Raw genomic sequence first — 14,365 nt, 5'->3', positions numbered from 1 at the left:
AGCCCAGGTCTTAATTACTATATTTCACTTTTATACCTTTTTGTATGTGTTGCAAATGTTTCACTAGAGACTCTCTAGCACTGACAATAGTACCCAAGAAATACTGTGTGTTGTTACTGTCTCTTCCTCCAAATTGTGATAATATGGGTGTTCCTATGTTTGTTTTAATGAAGTAACGCAAACATGTTCCAGGCAGCTCATTGTATTTAAATATAATTTTTTAACATATAATAGCACTCCTTCTATCACTAGAAAATACACTACGTGCTGACCTTCAGGTGGACATAGTTTCACCATGAAGTTCGTAACTTTTTTTCCAATTTAAATTAAAGTTATTTTTAGAGACTAGTAAGGATTGATATTCCCAATTGTTTATGATTAGTACTCTCACATCATCTCAGAAATAAGTTGCTGTGTCCTCTCTTTCTTGACCTTCCCTGGAGGGATAGCTAGTGCTTTTCTCCAGTCTTATGAGAAACCTGGAATCAACTGACCTTTCCTTGACTGATGTCAGATCCATCCTCAGCTTCCTTTGTGTGTTGACCTACTGTAATTCTGAGTGTGCAGCAGCAGTAGGTAGAATCTTTTTGGTTTTTTTTTCTTTGATCTTTGTTTTTGCATATTAGTATTTAATCTGGTTTTACATATTTGTGCTTACTCTGCCTGCGGAAGTTGGCAAGCATGAGCACATCTCAGTTTCTTAAGATTCCTTTAAAGCAGAGCAGCAGTATCTCAAGTTTAACAACAGAACTACCTGACAGCGTGATGTACCTGTGCTGGTGTGCAATTTGGAGCTTCCTGGTGTGTGTGCTTAGTGAACGTATGAATCTGAAAATCTGTCAAACAATAACGACATCCATAACCTCAGCCTTAATTTGAGTCAGTCATCTGAGAGAACTCTCTCCTTTCTGAGCTCTTATGGGGCTGGTGTCCCCTAATTATTCAAAGCAGTTCCAACTTGGTAGAGTAGGAAGGGGGGTTAATTCCTCATCAACAAAGAGAAAGGCTACTCAATTTTTCTTTCCTGGATGGATTTGGTAGATAGGATGTCTAGAGTGGGGCTGAGAATGAGCAAAAAAGGTCAGGTTTTGAGAAGCTGCTTGCTGCAGCCTGGTACTCTTCAGCTGTAAGTACTCTGAAACCTATGGATACACCTTCCAGTAGTAATGCTTTCTGGAAGAGTGGAACAGGAACCTAGAGTTTACTCTTCCAGCCCTCAAAATTGTTCCTGCCCTTTGTCATGGACAGATTTAAATTTTCTGATGAAACAGAATTGATTGGAATAATTCTATAGGCAAGAAAAACTAAATAGAAAAATGTGAGTTGACTAAATAGTCCCCTTGAATAATCTAATAGCACTAAAAAGATCCTTGATGTGTAAATCTCTGCAAACCATCATTATAGATCTTCCTGATGCACATTATTATTGAATGAAATTTAGGTATTTCTTAACAGTTGTATGCCCTTAGGCCTTTGGTTTAGACCAACTTTGCTTGAAACAAAGGAGATTTCGCTTCATGTATTATTTACTTTGGCCATTTAATTTAAATTAGCTTTTGCTGTAACTCCTTAATCATGTTCACTGCAGAAAAGTTATTAATGCTGAGAGTTGTCTTGATTTAATCCCAAAATATAGGTATTTATGGAAGTAGATGTCATACTGTACTTTCTTGGGCTGTATAGTTTAAATACACCTAAGAAAAAGTGGCAGCTTTGGGGAATTGCAGCAAGGGGAATACAGAATAAGGATGAATGGGAATGTAGACTAAAACCAGTCACTGATATATTCCAAGTTTATTTAAAAGATTTTTTTTTTATTTCTGGAAAAGACTTAAGATGTTATAACTGTGTTTGTATTTAAGTCTTTTAAATAAAGCATATGTGCAGTAGAACATCAAAATTTGCATTAATGATTGGGATGCTCAATGTCAATTACTGACCTCTGTGAATTAGTAAGTGAATAAATACAGTTGAAATAAAGAGGGCTAATGTATCACCAAATATTTATTACTCAAAGATGAGTGTAGTTTAATCTTAATTATTTATTCTAATCCATCATAATGTGCTAGTAAATGCACTGCAGAATGTTTTTAGAAAGTAATGATGTCCGTGGAGCATGAGAGCTCTCTGCAGCAGCCTGTAAGAGATTATTTTGTCTGAGTTCAAGTTATAAATGATCCAGATTGTTAATATTTTTTGTGTTATCTTAACAGAAAACTCAAATACATATCAGTTCAGCCTTTAAAAAAATACAGAGGAAGCCACTAAGGTTTGAAATGATGGAATGCTGTGTTATAGTTTAGCCAGCTTGGATGCATTATGGTTGCTGTTTGCTTGGGAAGGTAGAATACGTATGGCTTAGTGTGATTTTAATAGCAATTACATCACTTTAAGCACAGTTTATGAGCCCAGTTCTAGTTCATTATAAAACCAATTTATTACTTTCAGTGCTATTAATAATCCTAATAGAACTAAAACTGTAAAACATGATTAAAAGCAATCCTTCAGACAAAGTCTGATCAAGAAAACTTTAAAGTTCAAAATGTAAATTTCAAGACAGACCACTTTTAAAGAACACTTGAAATTTTTGAATGAGCTGATGAAGTATTACAAAATCAAAACTATTTTTATTCTTGCAAGAAGAAATGCCATGAGATACGATTGCTACGTGCTCAGTGATTCATGGGCCTGGTTACGTACATGCTTTGTGATATATGAATTATTTAGTAAGAAAAGTCATAATAATTTTGTTGTTACTCAAGAATTTATAGGTTGACAGAAAAACAATTATGCAGCCCCTGAAGCTGGTCTGATGGGGTACAGTAACAGCGTTAATGAGACCCAGGCATTTTTGCTCAATCCAACTGGTATAGTCTGTGTTGTAGGTTTTCAGTAACCGTCTATCACATCTAGGCTTTCAAATATACATAAACCATGCTTCCAATATGCTTATTTCAAAATCTGTTCATGATTTAAAGCAAGAACTAAGCATTTAATAATTCAGCCTTAATCAAGTTTACTGTTGTTTGGGTTCTTTTTCAGTTCAAGATGAGTTTACTATGAGAAAGAGTTTTAAAAGATCTACTTGAGGCCAGATTCTGCCCCCACCAAACTGAAAGTAAGATCAGTTTATTTCTTGGGATTTGGTTTGAGCCCGTGCACAGTGACTGCACAGGGTATTAGGAAGGCACAGAAAGAAAACAGCTAGTTCTGCAAGGTTTAATGCAGGTTTGGAGGGATCTTGGTCTATACAGGTTTAGATGAAGCTGGTACAATGTGCGATTCTTTCCTAGGAGATGCATTTTAGAGGAGAATTTGTTTAGAAGGCCTGGGCACTGTTGACCTACTTCTTTCATAAGCCTAAGGGAATTCAGTGTGCTGCACCTGCAGGTAATCAGAAGATGTGGGGAGGTAATAAAGGTGAATTTCACCCTGATATGTCATTTTATCAACATAGAAAGTTATGTATTAATCCCTTCTTAAGAAAAAAAAAAAGACATGAAAATATGCTACTAAAGCAATGATCAGGTGCCATTTTCTCTAGGAAATGAAGAGCTTTTCCTTTGTTATTTATAATACTCATCTAGAAACTTGTACAGGGAGGAAGCAGAGATGATAAACTGAGCTTGGTGAACCAAGGACTGGCATTTAGGTTCTGATTCCTCTAGGTCTGGTTTACATACTGTATCTGAATTACATGTAATAGAGTACAGTGCTGGTAATACAGTATTCCAAAGCTTTTTAATAGTTAAAATGTTGAATAACATTTAGCACAGGTAGTTAACAAATGCTGTTTAGTCTGTTACATAGTAAATGTCTGCTATTCCTATGTCATAGCTGGGCAAATTTTAGCAGTAATGAAGTTAAAATTGCCTTTTTCACCTGCATCAGCCTGATCCTGAGGTTGAGCACGTGCATCCCTCCACCAATGGCAAGGCAAACCTCCTAGATATGGGTCCTGGAATGGGAATACTCAGGAACAGGGCCAGGGAGTCAGCTCTTTCTTTCCTCCCTCTTCTTTTTATGGAGTTCTGGTAGAGGGACTCAAAACTTCATTACATGGTATCTGTGGCAGTGAAAAGATAGAAAATGACTTGTGTTAGATAACTCTTTTTGCACTGGGAATTAGAGAGGGAAACGAGTAATAACTTATTTCGCTACTTTTTGAGGGCCTTGCAAATCATCATGATAACCCTGTTCCAGGCAGCCAGTGGGGAACAGCTCTTTTTCCATCCTGCTCACCGATACTCCCATGGGATTCCACGGCATGGCAAATCTAATAATTTAGTCTTCTTCTGCATCAGCGTTCTGCTTTGCCTTGAAAACAAACGTTTATTTTCTTTCTGTGGCCAGAAAGAAAATACACCTCCTCTGTCCTCTCTAGCCACTATGGGAAGCAGCAGAGAGCAGCAGCAGACTGCAGTGAGACAAACGTTCTTGTGCTCGTAGCATAAAACCAGCCTGGAAGTCTGTGGCACTGATGGGGGATATTTCCCCCATGCAAATAAAAACAGAATTTATAGAAGTCATGGGCTTCATGATCCTCCTGTAATTAAAGAACAGATATATTGTTCCTTTGCAGATTTTGAATGTTATTGCATTGTGGATAGACAATAACTTTGGATACGTAATTATAAATAGGAAATGCACGCATATTTCTTGCTGGCAGCATGTCATCTGGGGTTAGTGGAGAAAATCACACTGCTTCATTATTTTCTCCTGGGGCTTTCTGGAATTTGTGATTTTCCTGTGTCGGAAACTTTTTAAGAGGAGATTCTTGGAGTAGTCAAATATTGAACTTTAGGAGTATTTTATGATACATATTAAAAAATACCCATGTTCTTGCCTCACAAATTTCCCTCCCAATGTTGAGGAAAAATGTAAGAGCAGATTTTGGTGAAGTTTTGTTCGCATGGCAGGAATGCTGCAGGATGATAAAATAAGTATTAACTATTTGCTTGAAATGTTAGTGTAGTTAGAATGAATATTCTTATGAATCACAGGCTTTTAGTAAGTGGCAAACCCAAACCTGTACCAAGAAACATGTGCTTGATGCACTGTAGTTCTTAAGATCTAGAAAACCTTGAAGTTTGATTACAGCTGCATCAACACGAATCAGAATGGGGGATTAAGGTTATGATTAGCCCTGGAAAATCTACATAATATTTATGCAAATGTGTGAAATTGAGTTGGTTTTCCCCATAGTCTTGTAAATGAAAAAGACATTTTAGAAAAATTGCAATTCTATAGAACTCCTATGATTTTGTATCCTATTCTTGAAAATTTAATAGAAAATGAATCTGATTGAAATTAACCTGACTGAGAGGTACACAGGGACTGCAGGTAAAAGGTTCATTTGAACAGAAAGACATCTGTGTGGGCAGCACCAATCCCTCAGATACTTAGGAGTTGGGGTTCTATTAATTTCTAATGTAGGAACTAAATTATAAAGTTAGTGAACAGAGAGAGGATTTATCCCTGCTAATGGCCATTGAAAGATTTTTTTTTTCCTAAAGCTCAAACAAAATAGAATTTTAACATGAGAAAGCTTGAAGATGTTTCAGAGATTAAATCAAATACATCTCCTGTATTCCCCCATCTAAATTGATAATGTAACTCAAATAGTCCAGTTTGTCATACATGATGTGAGAGATTGTGATAAAATGTACAGCTCAATCGCCTGCAATTGAGATTAACACTCTTCTGCTAAACAGAACTGGGAAGTTTTGTGCTTATGGATCAGAGATCCTTCCCTCTAACTTCTGTCAGACAAAAAGCTTTCTTAAAAAGCTGAACATAGACTGTCATGGCTTGTGATTGTGGCGGATTACAGAGCTGTCACACTCGAACATACCCGTGCTTTGCTGCTGCTGAAGATGCTGGACATAAGCTTTTAACAGGGATTTTCTTTCGTCAGAGCTGTGCTTCATGATGGACTGTGTTTTGAAATGTCCTTCCTTTAGCAGCACTGCTGAACAGAGATGGAAAACCACTTGGATATAAGAATTTTACCTGGACGTCTGTATCAATGTTTAGACGAGTATTGTGTAGTTTAGAAAAAGAGGAAAGTACGTGACGACTATTGGCAAAACTGCTTAAAGCACGTTAATACAGATGTTTGGATATTACAGCAGTGAGCGGAGCACGGTGTGATGCTGTTCCCAGTTACTGGTTTGCTTTGCAGCCTGACAGCGAGGGCCAGCACAGGCACCTTGCATCGAGAATGGACTGTGCAAGGTGGCCACGGGCACAGGTTTTTGTTTGTGTACGTGTTTTCGTGTGTCAGCTGAACGACCTGAAGGCACAAACCCCCTGAGTTCTGGAGGAAAAGCTCAATAGGCCCCAGTTCATTACTCTGAATTCTGAGGAGCGGCAATACTGGGGACTTCCCACAGTTTATTTAAAGTCCGAGCCTGACTCCGTGGGATTTTCTGTCTCGGAAGTGGTTTTCCTGTTAAAAGTAGAAGGCATAATAGGGGGGGGGTAAGAAATTCAAAGCGGTACCTTCCCGCTTTCCAGAGCAACTCGTGCTCGCCCCCGGGGCGGAGCACGGACTGAGGGCCGCCTCCTCCCCTCAACATGGCGCCGCCTCCCTTTCCTCTTCCTTCCCCTTCCTCCTCCTGGCGCTTCCCTCCTCCGGGCCGCTCCGTTTTGGTTCCGGGGCAGTGGCTGCTTCCTGCAGGCGGGCGGGGCGGTGCAGGCTCGGTGCCGCTCGGCTCGGCAGCCCCGGGCCCGCCGCAGCATGTGAGCCCGCCGGGGCGGGGATGCTCTGGCTGCTCTGCGGCCCCTCCCGCGCCATGGAGAGCCAGGCGCTGGTGATCCGCATCAAGATCCCCGACGGTGGGGCCGTCGACTGGACCGTGCACTCCGCGCCTCAGCTGCTCTTCAGGGACGTGCTGGTGAGTCCCAGCGAGGACCCGGGGGCAGCGGGGTCTGCGGCGATGACCGGTCACCCAGGGCCGGTAGGGAAAGTGGTGACAAAATCCCTGCCTGGGGGGCGAAAGGTGGTGGTGGTTTGTTCAGGGACGGGGTTTTTGCTGCCTCCTGTCTGCGCCTCAAAGTTGTAATGGGAAAGTGACTACAAGAAACCAGAGGCCTGGGGATGCCAGGGATGCGGCATCCCGGGGTCTTGGTGTGACCGGGCCATCAAAGGCAGCGCTTTACAGTGATTTAAAAAGTTGTCTTTTGGAAATTAGTGCTTCCCTGGCTTTGGCATGGTATCTGTGTGCTCTGCACCTGGACTGTAGCTGCTCTTGCTGTTGGTGATAGTGCCCGTAGCCGTGCTCTTTGTTTGTTGTATCTCCTTTTCCCTGAACTGCACTCAACCACTGCTTGCCTTGTTTTCTCCCCATGTTCACATCTAGCGTACAGGGAATCCTCTGTTTACTCAGAAGTAGTAGTGGATACTTATTGCAGTGTTTCTTCTTAACTGCATCCGTAGCCCAAAGAAAACTGTCCTCCTTGTGTGCAGCTCATACTTAACTTTCTTCAGGATGCCCTTATCTTTTCTACATAACACATCTCTGCTAAAGACTGTGTGCCGTAAGGGGTTGATTTACTGGAAAATGTTTGATGTTGGGTCTGTGGAAGATTGCAGAGGTAACTGGAGCAAATGGCAGATGTTTCAGGTTTTGTTCTTCCTAATATTTATCATTATCCAGGACTTCCTATAGATGGAGGAGAAGGAGAACTTTTGACAGATCAATGGGGTTTGGGGGCAGTTTCCCCTTGCAGCAATCCTGGGACAACCCACTGTACCATTCAAAGACAAACGATGCGAATCTCAGCCAGGTTTACTGCACATTCTGCTTCATGTTTTCAATTTTTCCCCCCAGTAAAGTGAGATAATCCCTGATTCTTGGGCTATCCTTTGGCATTTTAGAGGTATTGAACACTTAAGTTTGGTTGTATTACTTAGAAGTAAATAGAGAAGTGTTGTCAGGGTGAAAGCATGGCTTTGCAAAACCATTCCGCTAGTTAGTTGTCATCCTTGTTGTTTCACCTTAAAAGTAGCTGCGGGTACATGGGCCTTAAACCAGAGCTGTGTAGTCTGTTTAACAAGTAGGTTCAAAAAAAGTGCTGTTGAAGCTTAAACTGCATAAGCAGTAGGAACTGGAGCCTGTGGTTTGCTCCGAGCTTCTGGCCCTGCTGCAGTGCTAGTTCTGGGGGTGCTCCAGGAGCCTTCCTTTGGGGCAGTGGTGAGGAATGGGCACCTGTCTAAAGTTGGAGAGGGCTTCAGGGAGCACAGCTGTAACTCAGTGGTTGGACCATATCTTACATGTGAGGTTGCACCTGCAGTTCCTGTTGTAGCTCCTATGGCTGCTCCATTGGACTGCAGCTGATGACTTTTTGACCTGAAGTTAAAATGAACCTGTGTGTTCAGTGGTGATACAATGTTAAAAGCCTTTTGGAACCAGGTCTCAAGGAGAAGTTACTGCTGTTGAAGTAGCACCAATAGGCTTCACCTGCATTGATTTATTAGTTTTATCAGGGCAAAGTACTGAGCTCTGGTCTAGTGAGAAGCCCTGCTGTGAGGAGTCTGAGTAATTACCTCCAGCATGCTGGGAAGAGCCCGGCAGGGCCCTTGATACCTGAAGTGCTTCTAAGAGCCATTGTGGTCAATGTCCAGGGCCTGTGCTGTAGGCACTTCTACCCCAGCCAAGCACAGCTGCTGAAGTGGGGAGTGTATCCTTACACAGTTGCTTTATTTAGCAGAGCAGAGCATTATGGTGAACCGCACCAGCTGGATGGCCACGTGTGCTGTTCACTCTTCATCAGTGGGCATCTCGGTTGTGGGGATGATGGGTGTTATGGCAGTGTTCATCTGGGAGCACAGCTGTGCAGTAATATCCTTGGATGATTGTGATTTTCATGTCAAAAACTCTCTTGCGCACTGCGAAATCTTAAGAAGGAAGAAGTTTGATAAGGTCTGAACTGTCTCAAGGCCATCACTTGGAGAGGGCTGGAGCAGCTCTGCTCTGGAGACAGGCTGAGAGAGCTGGGCTTGTTCAGCCTGGTTCTCCAGGAGCAGGCTCCAGAGAGACCTTGGAGCATCTCCCAGTGCCTAAATAAAAGGGCTACAAGAAACTTGGAGAGGGGCTTTGGACAAGGGACAGGGCAAGGGGAATGGCTTTAACCTGCCAGAGGGGAGATTGAGATGAGCTCTTAGGCAGAAGCTCTTCCCTGTGAGGGTGCTGAGGCGCTGGCACAGGGTGCCCAGAGAAGCTGGGTGGATCTGGCATCACCCTTCTGAGGTAGGTGCCATGGTCGGCTTTGTATTAAAAAGCCCCCATAACATTATCTGAGACCAACAAGATATTTTTTTAGACATGATTTTAGTTAATTTAACTAAATCCCAGCAGTGTGAACAGCCATGTATATCCTTGCAGCATTTCGTGCTGGCACACAAGATTATTTCCATCTTCCTTTTTCAGACAAGAAGCTGCAGTGTAGAGTCACCAAATACCATCCACAGCCATAGAGTAACCTGTTGGAGTGAGGAGTTGGATGCTTAGTGCAGTGCCTTACACACTAAATGATGCATTTCTTGATTTTCAGCTGCTCTAATTCTGTTCTTTGGAGGAGCCTTTACAGATACTAAATGGTGTAGCAGGTATTCAGCTGGAAAGCCTGCTACCTGCATGTTGCTACTGGTGGTGGGCCTCGATGCTGTAGGGTGGTGCTTGACCCGTGGAAGCAGCTCTACTTGTATGCTTTAGGTTAGGCATTTTCTTGATTACTCTCCTAAACTGGGTGCTAAGAGCTGTTCTTCATAATGTCACTTTAAATATGTTCTGTGTATATCAGCTTTGCAGAGCTGTGAGTTACCAGTAAATAGATTTATTTTTAAGGCACCAGCAAATGAATTACAATAAGCTTATTTTTTTTCATCAGGCTGTCTGGATTTGTTTGCTCTGGCTGTCACTGGAGTGTTGAAGCACTTGGTGTTAATTCAGGGTAACCTCATGATGTCATAGTGAGATAAAACAAGTTTTAACTGAAACGGGAGTGAGAGCCCTGGTGTCAATATTTACCGTGTCGTTTAAAGCACTGCATCCGTATTTTCTGCTTCCTCACCCCAGAGAGAAGTGCTCCACAGCTCTTCCAAAGAGCAGATTTGGAGTTCTTGTTTCAGCTGCTGTTCCCTGAGTTTTCTCCTCATTACTAGAGGCTTTTCAGTTTTGTAAGATAAAATAGAAACTATCGTGTATGTGAGCCTGCTTGAACAGTGTCTACAGGTTGTATTTTATTGTTTGGGATCTCTGTTGTGATAGTAGAAAATCATCATACATGAATAATCTAATGAAATTTAGAGTAATCCTTTAAGCTTGGGTCACTGAGAGGTCTGCTGGAGGCTTGAGCAGGGAAGTCTTATGTAGCTGATGAAAATACTACAGAAACTACAGAGTAAGGGTGTGATTTCCCTCCTCCCACTTCCTGCAGGAATAGTTTTGCTCAGATGTGTTGATTTAGTACAAGTATTTAAAGCTGATAAGAACAGAGTTTTTTGTGGCTGTTGGTAGGGTTTTCTTTTCAACTCTTTATGTACTGTAAGACAGAGTTATGGTGCATGGTTCTTAAGTTCTTGTACTTGGTTATTACTTGTTTTAAAGAAGTCCAAATATGTAAGTAGTTATTCTAAATAGGGGCAGAGTAAGAGTTTATCATCTCTTTCAGTGCTACCGCAGCTTTGGGAGCCTTAAAGCTTCCCTAGCAGGCATTTGGGACTGTCAGACCTGTCTCTATCTCAGCGCTGTGCTTACACACTTCTTGCATACAGTTTAAATACCACAGGTCAGGCTCCTTTTCTGATAACAATTTTTAAATGGAAGCATCTGTGTGCCCACATAAGAACATTTTACAAGGGGCTTAAGTCTAACGGGATTAAGGTGTGTTTGCTGAGGAATTTTCAATGTTTAACTAAGTGGATTTAGAAAGAATCAGTTCACAGTACAGTTGGGCAAGACTTAGATTTCCTGCTAGGAGCAGAGGGTGCAGCTTGGCTGGCTTTTGACAGAGGACTGGCAGAGCTGTCAAACCCCGGAGAAGTATTTAAATGGAGGAATTTCTATTAACATGGCAATGTTTGGGGGGGTTTGGCTCCTTAAATTCACAGTGTATATAATTAGGTAGCTATATTGAAAATCTTTTATCTTTTGTATACAGTTAAGGGTTTAAAATGAATCAATAGCATGTAATTTAACATCTAAAAGGAAGAAGATGAGAAAGTTGTAGAAATGTTCTTTGCTTCGCTTAGCTCTGTGGAAATCTAGGTTGCTTTTGCTGCTTTCTCATTTTATTAATTGTGGCTTTTCAGCATTGCACAGAATGTTTAATTTCCTGGTTTTAGACTAAAAGCAAAAATAGCAAAAACAAAAGTGACAGGACAGTGATCACTAAAGCTCTGTTGCGGAGGAGTGCTCAGCACCCTGAGATGCTCACAGTGCATGTACCACAATAAATATGGTTGTTCATTAATTTCTAATCACTCGGTGACACTGTCAGTGGAGAGATTGTCTGACATGAGAAATCAGGCAGCAGGAAGGAATAAACCATGCTGTGCATTTATGCCGTGCCCTGACATGACATATTGCAGCCTTGCGAAGGCTGACAGCAGCACATGCACTGGGAGCCTGGGATGACTTCAGTCTGAGCAGTGATTTTTCACTGAATTTTGAGTAAATGCTGTGTGAAAAGGCTAAAAAAGCCCCAGACGACTCTTCTTCTCTTGATTTAGTTGTACAGAAAAGGTTTGTATTAGCAAAAAACTGCTGGTTTGGATCAGAGATGTGTAACACTTAGAAGTGTTTGGTATATTTTGTGATGGGCTTGTGTAGGAGTTGCACATCCCCTAAGAAAGGGCTTTCAGGGCATCATCGTAACGCTGAGGCTGGAGGTTGCCTTCAAGATTTGTGCATTCACTTCTTTGGGTGTTTTAACCTTATTTCCTCCAGGGCAGCCAATGTGTTGCAATCCATCTACTAAGGTTAAAAGTTTGAATTCTGATTGAGAATGGCAAAGAGCCCTCCAAACTTTCCTGCTTGCATGGAGCAGAGGCGCAGCGCTGCTTTGCGAGGTCCATTTCCTCTTTGCTGGGTCCCACCGCTTTCCGGGGCTGTTGTGGAGTGAAAGCAGCAAAACCTTGTGCAGTTTCACAGCTACTGTTTTAATTCAGGATGGCAGCCCTGAGCCCACGTGGAGCTGTTTGTTACCCTACTCTCAGGGCAGAAGATGGAGCTGTGTGATGATATCTTGCAGCGGGAGGGAGGACCAGGGCAGTTGGGAGATGGAGAGGAGGAATTGGGGTGATGTGAGCAGGACTGAGAGAGAAAACGTGCTTTCTTAAATAAAAAGCCACTCATAAACCTCCATTTTTATGACTGACTTGGATGAGTTAGATGTACATTTTTCTATAACCTACGCACAAAATCGATTCTTTAAACTGTAAAACCAGACAACACTGACTTTTTTGCGAGGATGATTGAGTTATTTGAAAAGAAAGCAGTTCTTTCTCAAGGTAACGTGGAGAGGAAGGAGGAGAGCACTGTGATTTGTACTGGTCTGTGTTGTGCGCTAAATAGTTTGTAATTTTGGGGCAGTGGTGAGTAGCAGGTCTTTAAGTCTTCAGCCTGCATCTGGGGAGGGATTATTCTAAATCATCTCATAGATTAGACCTTAGGCAGAAGTTCTTCCCTGTGAGGGTGCTGAGGCGCTGGCACAGGGTGCCCAGAGAAGCTGTGGCTGCCCCATCCCTGGCAGTGTTCAAGGCCAGGTTGGACACAGAGGCTTGGAGCAACCTGCTCTAGTGGAAGGTGTCGCTGCCCGTGGCAGGGGGATGGAACAGGATGAGCTTTAAGGTCCCTTCCAACACAAACCATTCTAGGATTTCCCATGTGATAACACAGCTAACTCTTCTTTACATTTTAGGATGTCATCGGCCAAGTTCTGCCAGATGCAACGACAACAGCATTTGAGTGTAAGTATGACTTGTATAAACTGTCTCCTTGGTCACGTTATAGGGCTGTCATATTTTTAAATAAATAATACTTGTGTTCATTATATCTTACAGTTAAATATTTATGTGTTAATGCAAGTTTAATGATGATTCTGAACTGAGCAATATTTTATTATTTAATCATATCTTGAATGAGCATATTTCTACAATGTAGCTTTACTTACCATCATGACCTTACCCTGCTCGTACTCTTCACTGCAGTTATATTGCTCCAGTTAAATGAAAAGTATAAAGAACCTGTAGGTCTAAGGCTTTGAAATTTTAATCCTTCATTGGAAGAAACCAGAAAAGCAGCAGCTTTTCCAGAAATAGGGTACGACAGACAGATTTGTACCAAATATAGTAGTGTTAGAAATGAATGTTTCCTTTCACTAGAACAAATGGTTGTGTTTTGCTGTAAGTAGGCTGTGGGTTTAGTTTTCCTTTTCTCCTTCTGCTGGGCCTGAGCTAAAGGCACCATCTTCTGTCTCCTGTGTGAGAATGGCAGTTATTTACCTTTGTCTCCTGGAGGAGGTGTGAGAGCTGCAGGATGGCACCAGGTTAGACTGGGGCAGTAGGAATAACCTGTAAAAAGCCACATGGGTCTGGTTGGCAACCTGGAAAACCAGCAGCTGTGTAGGATCAGAGGAAGCTGTAGGTTGGGGTTGTCCATAATGATGCTTGCACCTCAGGAAGGGGGTTGTATCATGCTTTTGCTGAGTTAGGAGAGCTCTTGGTGAGTACGCTAGTGCAGATTGAGACCTGCTAATATCTGCTAATACCTAATATATCTGCGAGTACCTATTTCAGCTCTGTTCTTTGAACCCTGTTTAGTTTTCTTTTCTGAGGGATTCCTGGGGGATTGTCCTGTCATGAGAGCAAGAAGTTGCAAAGGGGAGTCAAACATCTGTGTCTTAAGGGATAAGATACTGAGCTCGAGTTCCCTTGCAAGTGGAGAGGGCTCCTGCTATTCCCTTTTTAATGCTTATTATATCTTTTTTCTATGTAACTCTGTGTTTTCCTTTGATAGAGATGAAATAGCAAGAAGGAGCTGGAGGGGATTAGAGGTGTTATATCAGTAAGGTAGTGATGCTGAAGGTGAGAGAGCAGATATGACAAGATAGGGCCTTGCATTCTTATTAGCATTTCTCCCCTCTTTAGAGCTTTATGGGTAATTCTGTGTGTAGATAATCAAAGGAAATACTGTTTTTATGGTACTTCAAGTGCTTTTTATCTTTCTTTTCATATGTTTGTGTTTTCCCCTCCTAAAACTCCAGACACCTCAGAGTGGAGCTGATGTGTTATTTCTCTGTAGCCTTGACATTTCTTCTGCCCCGCTCTTTAAAACAAGACTTTGAGCAGGGACCTGAG

At 42.0% G+C, this 14,365-nt stretch overlaps 1 protein-coding gene across 3 annotated transcripts in view; it reads left to right on the top strand.

Moving 5' to 3' along the window:
* The first annotated feature begins 6,653 nt into the window (after window positions 1-6,653).
* MAP2K5 (mitogen-activated protein kinase kinase 5) overlaps window positions 6,654-14,365 on the top strand; it is a 123,437-nt gene continuing 115,725 nt past the window's right edge. The window contains exons 1-2 of one of the 3 annotated variants that reach the window (XM_030497375.1): window positions 6,654-6,899; window positions 12,928-12,976. In XM_030497375.1, the coding sequence (XP_030353235.1) occupies window positions 6,765-6,899; window positions 12,928-12,976 (184 nt within the window). In that variant the 5' untranslated portion in view covers window positions 6,654-6,764. Of the gene's footprint in view, window positions 6,900-12,927; window positions 12,977-14,036; window positions 14,093-14,365 lie in introns of those variants that run through there. The other 2 variants (XM_030497374.1, XM_030497376.1) reach the window with 2 other exon arrangements.

Source organism: Strigops habroptila, chromosome 9 (assembly GCF_004027225.2).
Source record: "Strigops habroptila isolate Jane chromosome 9, bStrHab1.2.pri, whole genome shotgun sequence".
NCBI lineage: Eukaryota > Metazoa > Chordata > Aves > Psittaciformes > Psittacidae > Strigops > Strigops habroptila.
The sequence above is the reverse complement of the archived record's forward strand: the minus strand, read 5'-3'. Positions and strand labels throughout refer to the sequence as shown.